Below are 22,277 nucleotides of genomic sequence, written 5' to 3'. Positions count from 1 at the left end.
CCTTTTCAGAAGCTCTGTTCCTCTGGGCTTTGGCACACTTATTGCGAAACTCTACTAAATTCCAATGAGCCAGTAAAGAGTTCCAAATGTGCTCGCCCAACCAGTAAGGGTGCTCTCCTGCATTGCGGACATCCCTAAACATCTCTAACAGCCGATGAGATGCTTTTATGTGGAAATTTCTTTGTATTTGTCTTTCATGTTCAGGTTTCCACTGCACCTTCATCTGTAACATTAAACAGAACAAACATTGATTAATGAATATACTAAAATACGAATGACAATTAGTTTAGTGGATTGTTCACCTGAAAACGCTGCCAGAATGACTTTTTGTCGTCATCCGATATTGCTCCCCAAGTAGGCCATGAACTTAAAAACTGTTGCTTAATTGAACGTGTGATGGCCTAGGAAGCAACCCTGGATGGAATAAACCTGCATAATAAAAGTCATTTGAATTAAGGCAATCTTTAAACATCAAAATGGTTAAAAAAGGGATTAAAATCATACCCTTTACCATACGGCTCAATCCATGGTCGATCATGGAGGGGCGGGTCAACACCTTCACCATCGCCAGCTGAATCTGGATCAGCAGATGGTGTGACAGCCTCAGAAGGCGGTATTGTGACAGCCTCAGAAGGCGGTATACAAGATGAGGAAGGTATACAAGTAGGGTCAAGGGGAGGAATGAGGGTAATAAGCACAAGGGGAGGAGTGAGAGTTATAATCACAGGAGGAGGAAGAGAGTCTACTACAGCGGTAGGAGAAGGGTGTGCTGCAAGGGTAGAAGAAGGGTGTACTGCAGGGGTAGGAGAAGGGTGTATTACAGAGGTAGGAGTAGGGTCTACTGCAAGGGTAGGAGGAGACTGTATTGCAGGGGTAGGAGGAGGCCCCACAGATGATGGACTGGGGGCAGCAATGGTAGGTAGTGTAGCAGGCACCCTAAGTACATACGGTGGTGCCTGTCGTTGCCTCTTTTTAGGCCTTGCTACCCATTTTCCTTTATCAGGACGTTCTGAACCTTATCCTGTCATTACTGCATTGAAATGGTTACAAATAAAGTGAAACAATAGAAATGAATAAGGAAGGATCAATACAAATTAAAGTGATTGTAAAATAATTGCATACAACTTTTAAGATGGTATTTTACATAACTATATTAAAATGATAGTTCAATTTGCTACAATAGATGTCCAACATTCAATCATCGTCATCATGATCTTCATCTTCATCGTCGTCTTCATCATCATCTTCTTCTTCTTCATCATCATCATCTTCTTCTTCTTCTTCTTCTTCATCATCACCTTGTATTGCTGTTTCTAATTCATCTTCATCACCATCAGGGTCGTGCAGGTTATACGTTCAACTTCAATAATTTCTTATGGTTGTGACATTTGGTCAAGTTGGTAGGCAACATCTTCCTCAACCTCATTTGAGTCAATGCGACCTCTAGGCTTGGTTTGTATTGCTACAGCCCAACCACGCTTGTCAATATTGCAGAATGGTGGATATGACACATAATAAACCTATATGACATTAGTTGGTAGAATGAAAGGATCAAACGGTCCATATCTTAATCTCTAGTTGAGTTTGACAATATTAAACCTAGGATCCACTCTAGTACCAGCTCTAGAAGGATCAAACCATTCAAAATGAAAAAGTACTACTTTGTTTGGAGAAGTAGTGTTGTTGTACTCTAGCTCATATATTTTATGAATGATGTTGTAGAAATCATCATAACAACCCTCTGTTAGGCCCTTGGCGTACACACCACAATTTGTTGTTTTCTTTCCTTTAGACCATTCATGTGTATGAAATTTGTAACCATTGGGGAAGAAAGTGTGCCATTCTTTGACACATCTCATTGGCTAATTGGAGAGATGTCTTAACTCTTAAACCGTGGAAGTTAATGCCTGATTAAAAACCTACAAAGATACCAAAAACATTTTAAAAGCAATAGTCAAATTAACCTTGCTCTAAACATAGGAAAAAGTACGGACCTGATTTTTGAACCAATGGGGGAACTCTGAGTGTATTCTAGCAGAAGCATTTCCTTCTACGACTTGCTCAGCCACAAGAAATGAGCTGATACAAATGAAATGAATTAGTGTATAACAATTTAACCATTGCAAAGGTAAGAGTTGGATGATGACATACTCAAGGTACGGCTTAACTTCACTGCAATTGATTAAGACATGGACATGAGCAGAGTTGAATTCAACATTAGTTAACCAATGAGAAAATTGTTTCCCTGCATGACGGCCTGATTGTCGGAAAATTGATAATGCACCTTGACGTGGTTCAGCTTGCCATTACATTTCATTTCTGACATTAGTGGGGGACAACATGAAGTTTTTGAAATAATGTGAACAAAAATACGTTGTCTCTCTGTGCAAGTAAGTTGCACAAATTGAGTCTTCTACTCTAGATTTATTTTTAACTGAACATTTGGATTCTCCCATAAACCTTTCAAAGGGATACATCCGCATTTTGATGGAGAGTAACCATGCCTAACCTTCATTTCATTTCCAGTAAAACTAACAAAACCACGACCCAATGAATAAATAAACAGGAAAGGAGTGAAGCTTGCTTACTTGTTAGAGTAAAGGCAAACTGTCCTGTGGTTCCTATCTCCCTATCATTTTCTTTTACTACTTCGACTCCTCCCAGGTGTCATCTTTTGATATGAAAAAGGGCATGCAAGCCATCAAACTATTAAGGAAAGTGAAATCAAACGATTAAATACCCATCAAGCAAACACATAACTTACCTCGCACTACAGAACACCCAATTCGATGGAAGCCCCTGCACACTACAAGCTCTCAACACAAGCCTTACGCGCACAACCACAAACCACCACCCATGCGGCGCCAAAGCGTAATGACGACGAATCACCACCCCTGTGGCTACCCCACTCACAACACCCACAAAGGCACGAAGAACCTCGATGAGACCGAACAGAACGAACAGGCACACAATGCCACCGGACAGACAGAGGTAGACGAGAGAGGTAGACGAGAGAATGGAAGCACGAACAAAAAAGAAGGCAAAGGTAGACGAGAGAGGTAGACGAGAGAATGGAAGCACGGACGAAAAGGAAGGAAGAGGTAGACGAGAGAGGTAAGGCAGGGAGGGTTTTCACAGTTTCAGGAAATTGGGGACGACCTCGATGAATAGACCCAATCACTTACTTTAATGGGTCGAGCCTATTACCGAAGGTCACACATCCCTCACTAATCTCTTCCTGACCTTCGGTAATTTAATTTCACTAAGACCGTCGGTACTTCTCTTTAAGATCGTCGGTACCTCACTTTTACAGACGGCCTCAAGGCCTTCGGTATTATGCCATCGGTAATTAGCCAATTTTTTGTAGTGAATGAATAAAAAGCATAGAAAATAATGATGAAAAAAATGATGAAAAAAATATACTTATAAAACATAGAAAAATTATATTTGTTATGAAAATTATACCTAAATAAATATATGAATGTAAATTAAACTATTTATATTGTTTTCTATGAATACAAATTAAGATGATTAACTTATGTGAGAAATTTATAACTCCATATGTTTAAGAAATGTAAAAATCAGTATTGTTTTCCTTGAAACTCCAATGAACCATTTGTTAGTCGCACCACACCAACAACTTGCAATTTAACACATTAGCTATCCCTCATCTTGTACACCAACCACCTTATGATGATAAATATTGATGTATTTTTGCACCAATTATTTTCCCGCCACCAAAATTAGCTTTTACATCTATACAATGTTTTGCAACTAAAATTTTATGACCATTTTTTTATTTTCCTTTTAATGTTGCGAATCTTGTCATTTATGTTATCACAAAGATTTTTTTTTTCACATTTAATTATGTATATATAATGTTTAACGTTTAATTTGGATTAATACTAGAGTTCAAAGAATATGAATTTCTTCTTCAATATGTTCTTCTAGATAAACTTCTTTTATGTTTTTCAGATATAATATTTTTGTGTCTCACCAAGTCATACACATGCTCACTAGTTAAAAGTTATTGGTGTATTCTATTAATATTTAATAAAAGTTGTTCTGGTATCTACTATGTTGGGAGAATATTTTTAGAAATTTTTAATACACCATGTAAGAAATTCCATATACAGAACAAACATGATATCTTAATAATGTTGGAAAGTTATTAATAGTACAAAATAATTATGCAAATTAAAATTTTCCTTTTGATATAAATCAAAGAGGTCAACTCTTTCCTCCCAAAATAATCAAAACCTTTTACAAACAAAGTTAGATAAATATTTATGTCATGGTTGTTTTGGTCATGATATCATCATATAATTTTACTTCATATATAATTAATAAGGCAAGTTATAAATAATAAGAAAAATGGGTTGTGAATTATGTGTGTTGATAAATTATAGGAAGGATATAAATCACATGCACTAATTTTTCTAGAGACTAACTTCACACAAGTGAAGAATTTACATATAAAGGTATATTTTAAATTGTCTAATAAGTTATCTTTAACGTAAATTTTTTTTTTATATTTTTTCATACAATGTTTGGTATGTTGTGTATATTGTATTTCTAGGTTAATATTGAATATTTAGGGATCACTATGAATTTTTACATCCCAATTAGATTTGACACTCCAAAATTCACCGATCAATTTTCCCATATGAAAAATTTCATAAAAAAAATAAAGAAAAAAACTTACAAACATATATAAAGAAAATACATGGAAGAACCAAACCAAAACAATGTAAAAAAGAAAAATTTAGTTAAAAATATGACAGTAAATCTCTTCACTCAAGATATGAAGAAAATTGTTGAGTTAAGAAAGATGTTGTGTAAGAAAGAATGTAAGATTAATGAATTCTCTTTTTTTAATTATAAATGAGTATAAATTGTTGCTATATTCTATCGTATAATGGTAATTTATAGTATCTTCTTTAAGCTTGCATATGTGTCATTAAACCATTATTCTTGATTTAATTCTATAAATCATAAAATTCATAAAAACATATGTCTTTACAATTCTAAGGAAAAAACTAAAATATATTTCTAAGATTAATTGTGATTAAATTACTTAATATATTAAGATTTATTAGAACATTTATTTTTTGTGAGACCGAACAAAAATATTTATTTATTGATATAAATATTATTATATTAATTCTTATAATATGATACTGAATGCATAAAAAAATATTTTTTTTACAAGCTATTTATATTTAATAAGAAGTGTTGTTAAATTGTTATAGATTAATTTTAGAATATGACGGATAAATATTTAATAGAAGATACCATATTTATACATTTTCAATTATTACATGAGTGCTTCATACAACTGTTTACCATCAAATCAAATCGCACATACTCCTTAGGAGTTTTTAATTAATAGAATTAACAATTGATTTCTTTCTTATAGAAAACTACAAGAAGACTCTATCATACATATACTAAATAAATAAAAAATTACTTATACCAAAATTTTGTCCATGTTGAAAACTACTTTAAGAAATTTGAAAATTGAATTGAATTACACAAATAAAAATATTTAACAAATAAAATAAAGTAATTAAAACTTCATCTATCTAAATCTCCTATGTATATCAATAAGCAACACTAATTGTCTTTATCTTCAATTGAATTGAATCCATATTTTCACCTACTTCATCTATCTAAATCTCACAATAATCTCTCAGGTTTGGTTCTAATTAGTCCTTGGAAAGGTTGAAAATGCAACATTTTTAATGCTTTTGAAAATGATCTTAAGATACATAATGGTATGGATCATAGGAACAAAATTGTGTGCTAATCTTGAACCTAGTAGATGCTTCTTAAGTAAGATCATCTAGGAAATTAGGGTTCTAATTGGTAATCATAAGCTTATGTTATCCACTTTGAGTCATGGTGTTTCATGTGTTTAGTTAGATTTTCATTTTTTTACTGACCACTAACATTCACAATCTTTCATTATTAAATTTGCTTAAGCTATACTTTAATACTTAATTAAGTCTCTATGGATCCACACTCTACTCATCACTTTATTACTTATTATTATTGTTTGAAAGGATTACTTTCTTACATTTCACAAGTTTGGATAATTCTTTTTATAATCTTTATATAAAAGTCATAAGATTCATTCACAGCCATAGCAAGTTCTTTCTTCCATCATAAACAAACATTTGAAGGTTTTGCTTAGTCCAACACATCAACATGTTGGTGCACATCTTACCCAATTATTTTTTTATAAAAATAAATTATATTCTCTCTAGAAAAATAAAAAAACATGTTTAATTTTTTAAAAAACTATTTTTATTATTATAAATTAACAGAGCGAAATAACTATGTACTTTCCTATTCTTATTTTTATTTTAAATTATAAAACAAGTAATAATCATGCTTTTAGTTTAATTTCGAAATATGTTCTAAAATTAAACTTACTAAACTGATTTTTATTTTATTTTCTCTTCTAGAATCATTTCCAAACTAATACATAACAAAGATTCTTTTCTTATTATCTTATCAAAAAAGATATTCAAGTTTATTTTGCAAAATAGTTTCCAAACATTGAAAACACAATACAAAAACTCTAACATAATGTGTTTGGATTTATTTTGTTTTCCATGTGTAACATAAACTATTTTGCGAAAAAAAAAATAAAAATCTAATATTGATTTTTTCATGTTTGACCCCAAAGTTTCATATTTCGAAACACACATAATATAATTAAGAAGAGTCTTGGTAGTACACTCTCTAAGACATTCTTCTAGGTTTTTTTTTTTGTATTATTTTTTAAACTTTATAAAAACTTATTATAACACATAAGTGAAGCTAGTTTAAGAAGTGAGTGAAGCCAATCCATCATAAAAAAAATTGTTCCTCTGATTTTAGTAATTAAATATTGACTGAGCAAACACACAGATACATTGAATGATGAACATAGTCAATCAAGTTTCAACTGATTGGCACCATGGCTTTTGAATTTGAGCATCAAGCCCATGATAAGAAGTTTGTGTGATCCCTTGGCTCAAAAAGTTAGAAATGATTATTCTTTGCAGACCAATGAAAATTTTAGAGAACAAACAAAACAAGTGGAAAAGAGAATCAATGACTGGTGGATGCATGGACACTTCTTGTGGTCCTCAATTCTCTCTATTCTCTCATTTTCACATCTCCAACTACTCTTCCACTTTCAGTCCTTTTCCCACACCTCAATTCACTTCCTTCCATGCTAATTTAACACCCCCCACCAACTGCATAATCAAATTACATAAACTTCTGCACACATTTTATTTTAGATAAAACTTAGACACTACATAATCTATAATATTGTTAAGGTACACTCAAATTTTCATTTTCATTTCCATAACACATAATATATGCAATAAAATTAGTTAACTCGATTTATTCCTCTGTCATGTTCTGATCAAGAAACACTGAGCATGTTTTATTCTTTTGTCGGATTGGATTAACTACAGTAGGAATTATTTCATAATTCTGCAACAATTATTTTTGAGATTACAAGGTACAGTTCACCAAGTTCATCAAAATATTTACAAGTGTCACTGTTACAGTCTATATGATTACAAGGTACACTTTTTGGACCTCTGCTTATACCAATGTTGCACATGGTTGAATTTGTTGACTCAATTTAGACCAACTGCAGTTGACTTCAAGGCACAAACCAAAACTTATGAGAATTGAACGAAACCAATTATTGTTCATAATGTCGCCGTTTGAGTACAAATTTTTAAGTCAATGCAGGGTCATTGTCACATCAGCTAACTCTAATGAATTCCAAGCAAAAGATGGCTATTGAAAAAAAGCTTATGATAAGCTCAAAAAGGACCAGCTTGTAGTATTCTATTAGAGATCAACATTGCAAAACAAACTCTCTACTAGAGTTGATCTTCACTTGTGTAACTTCTTTCTTCAGAATCCTTTAACATCTCTTCCTAATACTTCATGTCTAAGGAGATTCTGTTCACATAATATCCCTGATGCAGTTAACGATAATCAAATAAACTCTAAGGTTTCTGGTTAAGATATGAAACGAAGAATCAATTGACCAATTGACATCAACAATACAATTGAGGGGATTTGGCCAGGGGTTATATCTCTCCATTGAGTTTTTCTCTTATTTTGTGGTTCACCCTTGAAATAAATTCAACTGATATTGACATGGCCTCAGTGAGATTTACAAAATTCTTATAGCATAGTGCAATAATGCAAGAAGTTTAAAAACAATGGTTAAAGCAGATTGCAAAAGAAAAATGACATTAAACTGGTCATTCAGTCAGATAACACTAGTCCTTCAAAGATATTCAACATACTGTAATCTTCTTACAAGCCAAAAGTCAATGGCTAAAGTTTTAATAGTTTTAAGTCAGTCACTGCTGTTTTTATGCCAAAATAAATAACAGAAGCACAAGCAGCATTTACACATTTCCAACACCAAGAGGCTTTTTGACTTTGGCCTTAGGTGTCTGCTAATTTTATTTATGTAGCCAGCTAAATACTTAGCTCAGTTCAAAGCATCCATCCAGGAATAAAACCGTTCACTTGTTGAACTTGTTGAGCTTGAGTTGTGGCAGTTAGCTGATCTGAGGCTTCAGGGTTGTACCTGTAGTCAGAACTGCATCAAGGCACAAGCATTAAAATACAATTCAAAATCACCCTCAGCACAAAAATACATGAAAAATGATTGTATATTATACCCTATCTGCAATGTAGGGTTGCACTCCAAGGGCTGGAAGAAGCCTTGAGAATGAGCATTCTGAGTACCATACGGCATACTTTGATCGCCAGCTTCCCATGTTTGCCTATACTGGTTTCTTGAATTGATTTCATCCAGCTGCCAACATAGTAGCCATGAACCAAATCATCATTGGAGGAGATTAATGTGAATGGAAGAAAGATAGTGTTACCACTTTCATCAAACACTTTTGAATAGAGTTTCCATTTTGTAAAGTATTAAAAACAAGTGAACAATCACATTATGCGACAGAACAACAAGAACAGTAATATCAATACATAATCATTGATAAGGTTTTTATTATTGCTTGTTGTTGGATGAACTTTATGGATAGTGTTTAATGTTACCTTCATGGTCAAAGCTCTGTTTGCTTCTACCAACATCTGCTCCTGTATGCAAACAATAGCTTGAAAGTGTTAGCCAAACATAAATTTTGTTTTTCCTATGACTATGCTAACACTATATATACCTTATTTTGAAGATCAGCTAACTGGTCCAGCATGAATTGAGTCTGCAAAGTAATGTTCCAGATATATAGTGTCAGAAAACTAGTAATCTGCTTTCATAAGGGAACATCTCATAAGGGAACATTAGACTCTTTAATTAGCTTTTCCGACCATATGAATAACATGTTCCAAGTTTACCATTGTATAGAACATAAAAGGTTATAATTTTTTTACCTTTGTCGACCTCACTTGCTTGAGAGACGAATCTAGCTGCCTCTCAAGCTGCTCAAGTTCTTTGGTATTTAATGGGCCCAAGTCTTCACCTAGAAGGTTTCTGCAGCATGGAACAAGAACATGGTCTTAATCAAAACACTACTAATGCAAATGGTAAACCTTTTTTGAAAAATACGAAAAATTTAATAATGATGACTAACTGAATGGAAGAAAGTTTTCTCAAACCTTAACCCATAAAAGTTAAAAGAGTTTAGTACTAAATTTGAAAGGAGTTTTTCGAAATACTTTCTCATGAAATTCACCTTTGGGTCCTCTGAAGTGATTCAAATCTTCCTTTGAGCTTCAAGTACTCACGATAGCTGCTCTGCTACAAAAGCAAATGACAAATGAAGAGTAACAGAGTGCCTAGCCATATTTAATGGAAAGCATAATATATATTTTAATATGCTGGAAATCAAAGTTCTTGCAATTAACAAAACTTTCCTAAGTGAAAATTTATGAGATGTTATTTCTGTAATGCACCCTACCTTCATCCTATAATAACTTCATACCATTAAGAACAACAACAAACATATTATTTAGTAAAACAATTTTACTAAAATAATCCCTTTCTTGAAAAATACATTACTTTTATCTGTAATAAATGCAAATGTTCTCTCAATAAATATTTAGAAACAAATTACGAAAAAATTATTTAATACTTTAAAGTTCATTATTATAAAGCTTAAACTGCTGTTATTTCTGAACAAAAAGTATTATTTCATACCTCAAGCTCTTTGGCAGGTTTGCTGACTTCAACTGCACCATAGCTGCACTTTTGGTACCTTTCAAGTGTTTTGAGCATGCTGCAGATTCAAGAAAAGAAAGGAAGAACCAGTAAAAATGATGACGGTGTATGAATAGTTAGTCATACAAGACTATAGCTTAGATATTCTATTATTAATCTAAATCACACTTACCTTTGATGTTCCAAGATTAAAAAAATCAAATAAAATGGTTTTCAAATGATAAAGTAAAAATCTACAATTTTCTTACTACTTTCCTAAACTAATGCATGATAGTTGGTAATGAAATGCAACATAACAAGGCTGCAGAAAATACTATATAATATATCAGGACCTTGATTTCTAGGGCAAATTTTGAAGAAAAAAGTTGACACAACTGCAAAATTTCCATTATCTGAGATACAAAATTGCACGTGGAATTGAGTATATAATCTGTTGATTAAAAAAGAAAAAAGAAAGAAAAAGTTTCTGTATATTTCCCTGAATTGATTCACTCGATCTTTTCCCTGAATTGATTCACTCGATCTTTGTAGCAACACAATGGGTAGTTAGAACATCAGACTAGTCAGAGCTTAGACCAAAAAGACATCAAGATCTATGAAAAGGTACTTTTATGGGCAACTTTATAAAAAAAAAAAGATAAATATAGAACTCATGAATTTTTTTTAAAATATAATTTACTCATTTTAATGGTCAGCATGATAAGACAAGAGAGAATACAAGTGCTAGATATGATGAATTATATCCAAACCTTGTAGTTACAGTTAAACCCAAATTCATGCATGTACATATTATTACGTTAAAAAAAATCTTTTTATATCGCTTTTTAAATTAGTATAGAAGTAGAAGATATAAAAATTATTTGATTTTTTTACTAATTCCAGAATAAAAAGTCAACTTTTTTTAATGAAAACACATATATTCATGGAGTTGTGTCAAAACTTAATAAAATCATAAATAGTATTATTTATACAACAGATACTGTTGGATAGCATGATTTATAGAGGCAGGTTAAATAAACAGAATTTCAATAAAAAAAATTATTTCAATAATATTGCACTGAATTAGTGTCTAATTGTCAATAAATAGGGTTATATCCAAAGTTATGTAGGCTTTTTCTTTGGTCAATTTTTTCTTTGTCAACTCATATCCAACCTTTAATCCTACCTTAGACAAACACTGAATTCTTCAAGCTTTGATGGCAGTGAAGCAATATAATCACATTGATGACAAAAACAACCTTTAAAATCAATCTGTTGTGCATATAAATGATCTGATACTATGACAAGCACACGTTTGTGTGAGAATTTATTTCAATAACAAATTCATTCTTAATGTCTAATTCCCCACCAGAGGATAGAGAAATCCACAAAAATTAAGAGAAGCCATCAATAACATGGTTTAATTTGTTGTCATTAAATGTTCAACCTGAAAACTTTCTCAGCATTGAACGTCAATGAGATACACTCATAAAACCTAAGTACTAATGAATTCATTAGTGAAGTACTTTGCTTTGATAGTGAGGTATAACATTGACACACGATAAAATTTCAACTAAGTATAATTAGTTAACATAAAGTGAAGAAAAAAAATAGAAATTTTACATGGAAAATATACTAAAATGATTTTGTATATATTTATATTATATGGTTATATAGATAGATATAATGAAAAAAAAAACTATTAAATGCAGCAATTTCAGGGAAAAGGTCCCCGTACACTGATAATAAACAGTGGTAAGGTGATGAAATAAAACACCCTTTATTGCTTTCCAAATGTCGAACTATTTGTTTTAGAGTGAAGAAACAGTGTTTATTTGTTTTTGGTGCAGCACACTACATGCTTACATTCTGTCCTTGTTTCATTGGACTTAAGATGTGTTCAAGCTGTCATAGAACTTCATTTCAGGACAATCAAGTACTGCTGCTAATACATCTTGGTCATACATAGATATAACCAAACTTTTAAGGAAAAATAAAACCAAGAAAACAAACAAAATCATCTTAATACGAAAAAACACAGATCCATTAGCCTTCTTGGTGAACAAAAAGAGTCAAAGCAGGAAAAGAAATTACATTGAATCACGCAGAAACCCCTCAAAGCATGTGGGGGAAGAGAAAACATAAAAGAAGAGGTAATCCACCAAAATTTTCCGTACAGGAAAACCAAACATGACTTATTTTTCAGATCATGAACTGCATCACCAGATCTCACAACCTTACATTCAAAAGACCAAACAAGAGCCGAAAGATTGATTAATTTCTTCAACTCCATTGGAAAGAGACAAGAAAAAAAAAGGTAGGAAAGAGAAACATGAAAGTTCTTCTCAGGCCAGAAGAACTCACAGAATCTACAAACTAAGAAATGAGATTCAAGCAGCTATGATGAATATTAAAAAAGAAAACAAGGAAAATAAATAAAAATACTGATCTTCTCAAACATATAATTAAACCAAAGGGTATACATAAAAGACATAAAAGAAAGATGAAAGTGATTAAATAAGAGATGATTTGATGAGTGCAGAAACGAAAAAAAGACATACCTTGAACTGCTGCAAAATTCATAAAGCTTGCCACGGGTGGAAAAGATGATAAGGGCAACCTCAGCATCACAGAGAACAGAAAGCTCATAGGCTTTCTTGAGAAGGCCATTTCTCCTCTTTGCAAACGTTACCTGCCTGTTTATCTTGTTCTCTATCCTTTTGAGTTCCACTCTTCCCCTCCCCATATTTTCCCACTTGATTCTTATCAATATTAATACTATTATTGTGTTATTCTATTCCTCACTCTTATTCAAAATTTACCCTTTTCTTATTTATCTCTTTATTTCTTCTTTCATACGTACAGTTTCTATTTTTTTCCACCCCTTCCTTCTCTTAGGTACCTGTTGAACCTTCTTTTCTGGGTCAGTACCCAAGTGCAGCCAAATTTGTGAAAAACAAGACAGAGTTCTCAAGTTCAAAACTTGGAACCCTAGAGAGAGAAAAAATCAAGAGAGAGAAACATCACAAAGCTAACAACTACACAATACTTGTAACTTGTAAGTGTTTATCTCTCTTTGCTAACTCATCATTTTCATCCTCAAATCTTCTCTTTTTTTTCTTTTCTCTTTTATCTTCTTCCAATCTCCACCATAAAATGGAGTGCAGCTTAGGGTTGGTCTCAGTTTCCTGTTTCATACAAGTTTCTTTTTATCGTGCTTTACTCGGCTGAGGTTTTTTTGGCAAAAAATATCCTCTCAGTCGCGCCTGCTTCGCGTGCCAAACACGACCTCTTTGCTTCGAACTGCTGCGAATCCGCGTATTCCTCACGGGCGCGTCTCGACAGCTGTCGTAGGGGTGCGTTGTTATTAAGAAAAATGTGTAACTTTTTCATTGTATTAACTTAAGTAGAGCAGAGCAAGAACGTCGTCAGATACCTTAAAGTGGACCCTCCACGTGTCAACTTATCACTGGCTTCCGTTTACTAGCATGCAAAACGGGAATTTAGTATTCAGATAAAGCTAGAGATTATCATAATATTAGATTAATATTATAATCAGATTAATATTATAATCAGATTAATATTTAGATAGATCGTTATATTGCATATTAATATTTATCCACTATAATATTTTTTTTGGACTTTTCTGTAAACATTTTGCAAAGTGTTATAAAATTCAATTGTTTAAATTTTTATAGAAAATTTAAATTAAATATATATATATATATATATATATATATATATATATATATATATATATATATATATATATATATATATATATATATATATAATGCATGTTGGGTTTCTATTGAACTAAATCAGAACCAGATTTATGATTCATGTTTAAATTGTAATTATTTTAAATAGCTTACTTTTAGCAATCATTTCAAATATCAACACACAATAATAGGATGAATTATTTCAACAGTAGTTTTTACAAAGTTACTTTTTTATTTTTAATTTAACAATATATAAACAGATAACTCATTTTCAATATATATATATATATATATATATATATATATATATATATATAATTTTATTGAATTTTAAAATAAATCTCTAAAAGAAATATGTTGACAAATTTCTTACTATTGATTTTAAAAATTTATAAACAAAACCATCTTCGATACACAAAATCAAGTATAAACACACCTAAGGCAAACAATACACAAAAATCAAGTATAAACCACATCTTAAATATTAATCTATTAAATTACAAAAGTTTTAATGTAAAAATAAGTCTTTATGAAGATCTTCATGCAATAACAGTACTTTTAAGACTTGGCTTTGAGACATCATCAAAATTTTTGTTAAATAGTTTTATGCTAACACTAGTGCAGAAAACAACATCTGTTATTTTGGACTTTTTATGTCCGACCCTTACCTGACGTCTATATGGGTGACATTGATGGGACGTCTGACCTGTATAGTCAGTTGTACAGTAAGACTTCTATATAGACGTCTGACTGTACAAATCAGACGTCTAAGACCTTGGAACGTGTTTGGCCTCTGTAATTCATTAATTGGACGTCTCTGTATACATTGACAGACGTCTATAGACGTCTGATGTGGCATTAACAGACGTCTAGTGGGTATTTTTTTAAAAAAAATTAATTTATTTTTGCAATAAAACCACACCTAAAAAGGAGAAAATTATCCCAAAATATTATAATATAATATATAAACTCGTTTGAAGTTAACAAAGTACTAAAAAACAATCCAAAATCTAAACTATCAAAAGTTAAAGTTAAACTAAAGGTAAATGTTCAACAACAATAATAAATCTTCCTATCTGGGTCCATCTTTGCAGAAGATAAGTTGTCCACTCCTGTCTTATCTTCTTAATTGCGTCCTCTGGTATAGCAGATGTACTCTTGAAGCGTTGCAAAATGAAGAAAGATGCATTATGTACCTAAAACAACAAAGATAAGTTGTTAGAAACTAAGAATCTAAATAAGTTAAGCATCATTACCTCATTCCAGTCATCAATAACATGTATATATCCAAAAGCCAACAACATGCAAATCCAAAAGGCAACAACATGCAAATTTGAAAGTTAATAACATGCATATCCAAATGCCAAAAACATGCATACCGAAAAGCCAATAACATACATAAACAAAAAACTTTTAAACAAGAATGATAACCTTCTTAACCGATTTCAAACGTAGTGGAAGAATTGGAGGAGTGGAAAACGCAAGAAAACGTTGCCCAAGAACGCAAGAAATCGTCGCCCAAGGAAACGAGCAAAACTGCTCCAAAACATAATGAAAACTCATTTTAATCATTTCAAATGGAAGATAATCCATCAAAGACTAATTTAATCGGAGTAAAAGTAAGTTTAAACAGTCCAAAAGAAAAAAAATGAACCTGAAAATGCAAAGCCGCAAGAGAAAACGTGAGGAGGAAGATGATGAATAGTGTGCGTAACTGCCCCGAGTTCGCGCAAAGTGTAATAAAACAACCTTAGACGTCGGGGGCTAATACTACCTCGATGTCTATATATGTTCACACGTCTAAGCCCCTATCACACCGACGTCTATGTGTATTTAAAAATTAATTTTGGCGGACGCTATCCACGTCCGATATATGGGGCCCCGATGTCTATATAGACATTAGACATCTGACATAAGGGCCCGGACGTCTAAAGCGATGGAACAGGACACCTTTTCACCTACCTGCCAGGTCATTAGGCGTCCGACATAGAGGCCCGGACGTCTATAGCAATAGAACAAGGCATCTTTTCACCTACTTGTCAGGTGATTAGACGTCTGACATAGGGGCCCTGACGTATATAGACGTCGGAGTGGCGGGATCGGACGTCTCCACTGCTAAATAAAATGACTTTTGGTATTCTAGCGCCATCATTTTAGCGTCCAAAGGAGCAATCTGACGTCCAAAATGCCATTTAGATGTCGGGGTCTCGCCAGTCGGACGTCTAAGAGCTGTAAAATATAATTTTCTACCACATTTTGGCGTCCAACTGGGAGGAGCTGACGTTTTCGTGAGTATAGACGTCGGGGCCCTCCCCCATCCGACGTCTAAATAGTTAACTTATTTACAGAAGTGCAACCGGTCATTTTTTACGTTGGATATTTATGGGTCTGACGTCTAATAGGTGACGTTAAAAGCATTTTCTGCACTAGTGTAACATACTACTAGTAGATAGAATTTACACTTATCAAGGTGCAAGATGAGGAAGCTACAATAACAACAATGGAGACTTTCCTTAATGGAATCAATATGGATGTACAAGAAGTTATGTATCTTCAAGAGTACATCTTTATAAAACACCTAGTGCATCAAGCCATTAAGGTAGATATGCAAATTCAAAGAAAGAGGACATTGGAAGTTCTACAAGGTAATCCCATACCCTATCCCACAAGCTTGGAAAGAAGAAAGAAAGAGGTATGAATCTAATTTTTACCAATCCCAACCTTGGAAAAGCATGACGGTATATGAACCACATTCTTGAACTTCTTCTTAACATTATTATTCTTCTTCTTCAACAGTCGTTTTAAAACATAAAAAGGAAATGGATCATGGTAAGAGCTAGAACTATCAATTTATCTCAACCCACAAGGTTTCGTCCTTAGCCACATGAGGACAAAGAACCCCACATGACCAAAAGATCCCTCGTTAGAAAAACATACAAGACCAAAAGGCCCACAACAATCCTATAAGTCAGGATTAGCCCATAGATTCTTTTTTCAAACATGATTTTCTTTTGTAAAAAAAAAGTGGACATATGAAAATAATTTAAATACTCATTCAAGAATTCTTAACTATTCTTAATTAATTATGAGGATAATATTATCATTACTTTAATTTTTTTAATTATATTTTCATCTTTCAACAAATTTATCAATATAAAATAAAGAATAATATTAATAGGATAATAATATACTATTGAAAAAAAAGTAATTAAGTCCTTTATAATTATGGTATTGATATGATTTTTCATGGTTAGTGATTAATATAGCTAAGGATATTGAGTGTCTCTTAATAAGCTCAACCAAGTAATTTGGTACTTATATTAGACTTTTGATTCATTTTTATTCTTATATATTTTTTTTTACTTAATTGATTTTCTAATTTTGTAAAAAGACTTAATGTAACATCTTTTGTTAAATTGGTGTTAAAATTTGTTTAAAGTGTCATGTATTAAATTTATGTCTAACATGTATAAAAATTTGAGTTATCTTCTATCTTGGAATCACTCTAATTTTGACACGTAACACAAGTAAAAGATAATCAATATTTTAACACGGTGACATTTGAAACATGATAGACCAATATATTGACAGTTACATCTCTAAACGACTTCAATAACAATTTAACATAATGAACAACATTAAGTATTTTTTTTATAAAAAATAAGGACTTAATTGAATTTTTCTTTTTAAATTGAGTGAAAAAAATTAGAAATTTAAATATAAGAACCGGATTACTAAGTCTCTTAATATTTATACATGAAAAGTATGAAAAGAAGAAAATTTTAAAAAAAATATATAATATATTATAAACATGAAAGCAAAAATTATTATATATTTCAAACTTTTTCCACAGAAGAAATATTCACAAAGATTAATTTGATAATCAATTATAAACAAAAGCATTATCAATTATTATTATTTTATTTATAGTGATTATTTTTAAATATAATAAAATAATTAGTTAAAATAAATTAAATTAATATAAACTTTAACATTTTATTGTTTGATTTAGTTTAGTATATTTTTATTTATTGAAATTTATAATGTTTTTTTTAATTTTAAATTTTGTTTAAATTAAAATTTATTTTTTTAAAATATTTTTTATTAAATTCTTTGAAAAGAAATTATTTTATAAAAATATTAATATAAAAAATTGTATTATTACATTGATGATTTCGAACAACTTTAAGTGCAATTTTAAAAATTGATATGTAGAACACTTGATAAAGAATAATTTTTAATTAAATTAATTAATGATTGCATTTAAATTTTATAGTATGATTATATTAAGATAACATGGATTTTTAGTTGTTATTACTAATTAATATCACGACCTTTAATAAATGTAAACTTGATTTTCACAAGTAACACTTTAATCAGTGTGATTGTTGAAAAATTCTTTTGAGAATAAAATCTTAATAAGATTATAAAGTATTGATTAATAATCATAAGAGTGATCATACCTAGAAGAACAACATGCCATATCATATTACCTTCATATAAAAGACTAACTAAATCTCATTTTATATTTTTTTAATGAGTCTCCAAAGAGTATACTTTTAAGTAGAACTTTGAATGGAATGGTTTGATTTGAAACTTAATTTATAAGAAGTTATAACTTAAAATTATATAACATTATTAAATATTCGCATCAATAGAATAAAGAAACACTACACTCATAACATTTTTATTTATTTTTATTTTAATAAATTAATTTTCAAATTTTAAATATGTAATATAAAATAGATTCAAATCTACACGATAGACAAATAAAAATTAAATATATTTTTAATTACTAAACTTTGACAAAAAAAAAACTAAAATTTTTCAAATATGAAATTTTAATAAATTTTAATCTTTAAACTTTAAAATGAATTAATATAATTATTTTGAATTAATTATTTTAATGTTATTTTATATATAAACAATATAAACAACACAAATATTAATATAAAATACTAATATAATCATTTTAAATTCGTTATTTAATTTTTTTTTGTCAAACAAAGTAAACAATACAAGTACTAATATAAAACACATTTAATTTTAAAAACATTATCTCAATTTAATTTAAAAATTTATATCAATTATCTTTTAAAATTTAAAAATAAAAATATATTAAAATTTTAAACAAAGATAAATATGACAAAGTTTTAAATACTTAAAAGATATTTAACTGCAAAAATAATAATTCAACCACTTTGTAAGTAGGACAAGTCAACCGTACCTTGACTAATTCTAATATTTTTATATATTTATTTTACTAGATAAAATGCAATGAATCTAATGTTTAAAAATGAAAGTAAACGGGAATTTAACCTGTACTATTTATCAGACCGACTGTAATATTATTTGGTTTCATTTGGATAAGATCATAATTAATAATGGTTAAAATCCTCTTAGATATTAATGCATTTTAATTAAACTCATACAATTCTTACTCCATCCTTAACGTATCAAACACGCATTATGCAAACTTGTCTAATCCAATTTCAGATAAATTAACATTTATTCAAAATTAAGTACTATATTTATCTTCATCATGATAAAACGTTTAATTTTATGACACATCCATTAATTTATTTTATCTAGAAGTTAACTTAATACAATTTAAATAATTTTTCTTTTCAATTTTTAAATAACAAAACTGTAATAAAAGTTTCAAATATCAAAACGAACACTTCAAACAATTGATTTTAATAACGTTGGATTATAAATAAGATCAATTTGTTGAAAGTCCTAGGTCAATTAAAGATAAGGTCAATTCATAGTTTATAAGTGAGTGCAAACCTCATCCTACAAGCTGGTTTTGTGGGTTGAGTTAGGTTTAAAGTCCACTTCTAACATTATATCCCGGTGTGAGGGAAGTATGTTGGAAGTCCCACATCAACTATAGATAAGGCTAATTCATAGTTTATAAGTGGGTGCAAATCTCACTCTATAAGTTGGTTTTGTGAGGTTGAGTTAGGCTTAAAATTCACTTCCAACACAATTACTTGAATAAACACAACAACAAACTTTAAAAAATTTACTAATTTACAATGAATAAAATAAAATTAAATTAAACGAGCTTGCATAACTTGAAGCAAGATAGTTTTATAGAAAGTGAAGAAAGCTTAGAATATTGTTGAGAATGGCACATAGAAAATGAGAGAAGGTTTAATAGCCAATTTAGTCCCCACTTTGGTTGAAAAATCTCAATTTAGTCCCTCCTTATAAAAGTGTTTTAAATTAGTCCTAACTTTTAAAATAGTGGGTCAGATTGGTCCCTTTCGTTAAATATAAGTTAACGAAATTAATGGATGATGATGTGACACAGCTTAAAGTTGATGTGTTAGATTGGTCCATCGTTAGCTTTAAGTTGTGTCACATCATCATCCATTAATTTTGTTAACTTATATTTAACAGAAAGGACCAATCTGACCCACTATTTTAAAAGTTAGGACTAATTCAAAACACTTTTATAACGAGGGACTAAATTGAGATTTTTCAACCAAAGTGAGGACTAAATTGGCTATTAAACCATGAGAGAATGAGAGGAAAATGTGATGAGTGTATAGATTATTAGGGTTTGAAAAGTAGGGAATTGAGAAATAGTTTTGGAAAAGCTAAAGCTCTTACCCTAAGAAGAAAAGAGGAATTAGGAGGTGATGAGAATCCAAAAATGAAAGGTGACTTAGGTTAATTTGGTTGCAAAAAGACCCAAAGTCAAATGAGAAGATTAATTGCACACAGCTAGCTATGCCAAAGATGGTAAGTCATGTTAGAAGTGGTAGGGTCCCAAATTCCAAATATGGAAAAAGAAGATGGTTTTCTTTTATCACATTAAAATCCAACTAACTTTCTTAAATGTTATACATAATAATTCAAAAATCTCAATATGCTTATCCCTTCTTTTAATTATCTTTCTCTTCTTTTTCTATTACAAAAATTCTATAGCGCGTGCTTTTTGTCAACACTAGTCTTCAAAAACGAAACTCATAATATTTTGTATATATAGACTCACATCTCCATATATAGCAATTTGTATCTCTCATCATTCCGTTTCCTTCTCTGCTTCATTTTTAAAACATAAAAAATAGGTTATTTTGCCTGTCATACCAATTACTTCGTCAACTTTTTTTTTGTCAAAAATATGTTCATTTTTTTAAATATTACATTACAAAAAATTCTAGTTTTTTTTTTAAATTAGTTAATTTTATATTTTAATTAAAAGAATAGATGGGTGCAACACTAGAAAAAAACAATGTAAATCTAAAACAATCATAACTTTTAAAATATTCCAAATTCAATGTAAATCTAACATCCAAGAATACAACATTAATGCATACCATTAAGCCTAATTCAAATGATCGCTTAATGCCTACAAAACCATTGATCAAATTTACCGAAAAAAGTTCTTCACTTAGTCTTGGGTATAAATTTGCCAAGAAATTGATCAAATATCACATAATAACTTATATAATTCAATATTAGCATTGCATACCCCATTGACCAAAACTATCTCATGCCATTCCTGCATTTTTCAAGTTAAACTATATTTATTTTAATTATTATAAATTAATTTCAACCTAAATAATTCACACTAAAACATGATAGATAATTGGTTCCATTAGATTTTTCAAATCAAAATTTAAGTTAATATAATCATAACACAATCAAATATGGTTTATTAATTTTCAAACTCACTAAAATTATACACAAAGTAAATACATTTAATCATTCAATCATCAATAAAAGAAAATTGTGATTTAATGACAGATACAATATGTCGATAATAGAAAACAATTCATCAATAATTTGGTTTACTAACATATTAACGACGATAAAAAATTTGTCAATAAAATAGTTATCAATAAATTTTATCGATAAATTTTGATAGTTGATAAAATCCATAGGTAAATATCGCAATATAATCTTCTTCTTCCTTCTCATCCTTTTTTATTTTTTCTTTTTCCTCTTCTTCCTTCTCCTTCTCCTCCTCAACTCCTCCTTCCCCTCATCTTCCTCTTCCTTTTCCTCCTCCAACTCTAGTCATCATTGTGGTTGTATCTATTAACTCTTACTTCTCCTCCTCCTCCTTCTTCTTTTTCTCCTCATTCTTTTTTTTCTTATTCTTCTTCTTATTCATCTTCTATTAATAAAAAATTACCTCATAAAACTTAGCGAGAAATTTATCGCTCATTTTAGTGATGCAAAAATTTGTTGGTATTTTAGAAATTATAAATTATCGACAAATTTTTTTGAATATATTACCAACAAAAGTATATGTTAGTGATACAAATTATAATTTAACAAATCTTACCAACGAGTTTTACTAATGAATTCATTACCAACAGATGTTTTTGTACGTAATT

General features: G+C 30.3%; 1 protein-coding gene across 2 annotated transcripts; it reads right to left on the bottom strand.

The window, feature by feature from the left end:
* Positions 1-8,257: 8,257 nt before the first annotated feature.
* On the bottom strand, positions 8,258-13,331 carry LOC124839219 (K-box region and MADS-box transcription factor family protein). Of its 2 annotated transcripts, none has more exons than XM_047314971.2 (8): positions 12,760-13,331; positions 10,199-10,277; positions 9,735-9,799; positions 9,433-9,532; positions 9,222-9,263; positions 9,100-9,141; positions 8,715-8,851; positions 8,258-8,632 (listed from the first exon to the last, which is right to left on the bottom strand). In XM_047314971.2, the coding sequence occupies exons 1-8, from the start codon at positions 12,942-12,944 to the stop codon at positions 8,527-8,529; spliced, it is 756 nt and encodes a 251-aa protein (XP_047170927.1). In that variant the 5' UTR covers positions 12,945-13,331; the 3' UTR covers positions 8,258-8,526. The 2 variants fall into 2 exon arrangements, with proteins under 2 accessions (XP_047170927.1, XP_047170928.1); XM_047314972.2 differs by having other exon boundaries at positions 9,735-9,796.
* Positions 13,332-22,277: the final 8,946 nt, after the last annotated feature.

The sequence above is a fragment of the Vigna umbellata genome, chromosome 4 (assembly GCF_029865625.1).
Source record: "Vigna umbellata cultivar VRB3 chromosome 4, Vumbellata_1.0, whole genome shotgun sequence".
NCBI classification, from domain to species: domain Eukaryota; kingdom Viridiplantae; phylum Streptophyta; class Magnoliopsida; order Fabales; family Fabaceae; genus Vigna; species Vigna umbellata.
The sequence above is the reverse complement of the archived record's forward strand: the minus strand, read 5'-3'. Positions and strand labels throughout refer to the sequence as shown.

Coding starts and splice junctions, on each gene's coding strand:
- LOC124839219 (XM_047314971.2), bottom strand. CDS start 12,944: ATGGGGAGGGGAAGAGTGGAACTCAAAAGGATAGAGAACAAGATAAAC. Junction 9,142..9,221: donor TAGCTGATCTTCAAAATAAG/GTATATATAGTG, acceptor GTTTGCATACAG/GAGCAGATGTTGGTAGAAGC. Junction 8,852..9,099: donor ACAGAGCTTTGACCATGAAG/GTAACATTAAAC, acceptor CTATGTTGGCAG/CTGGATGAAATCAATTCAAG.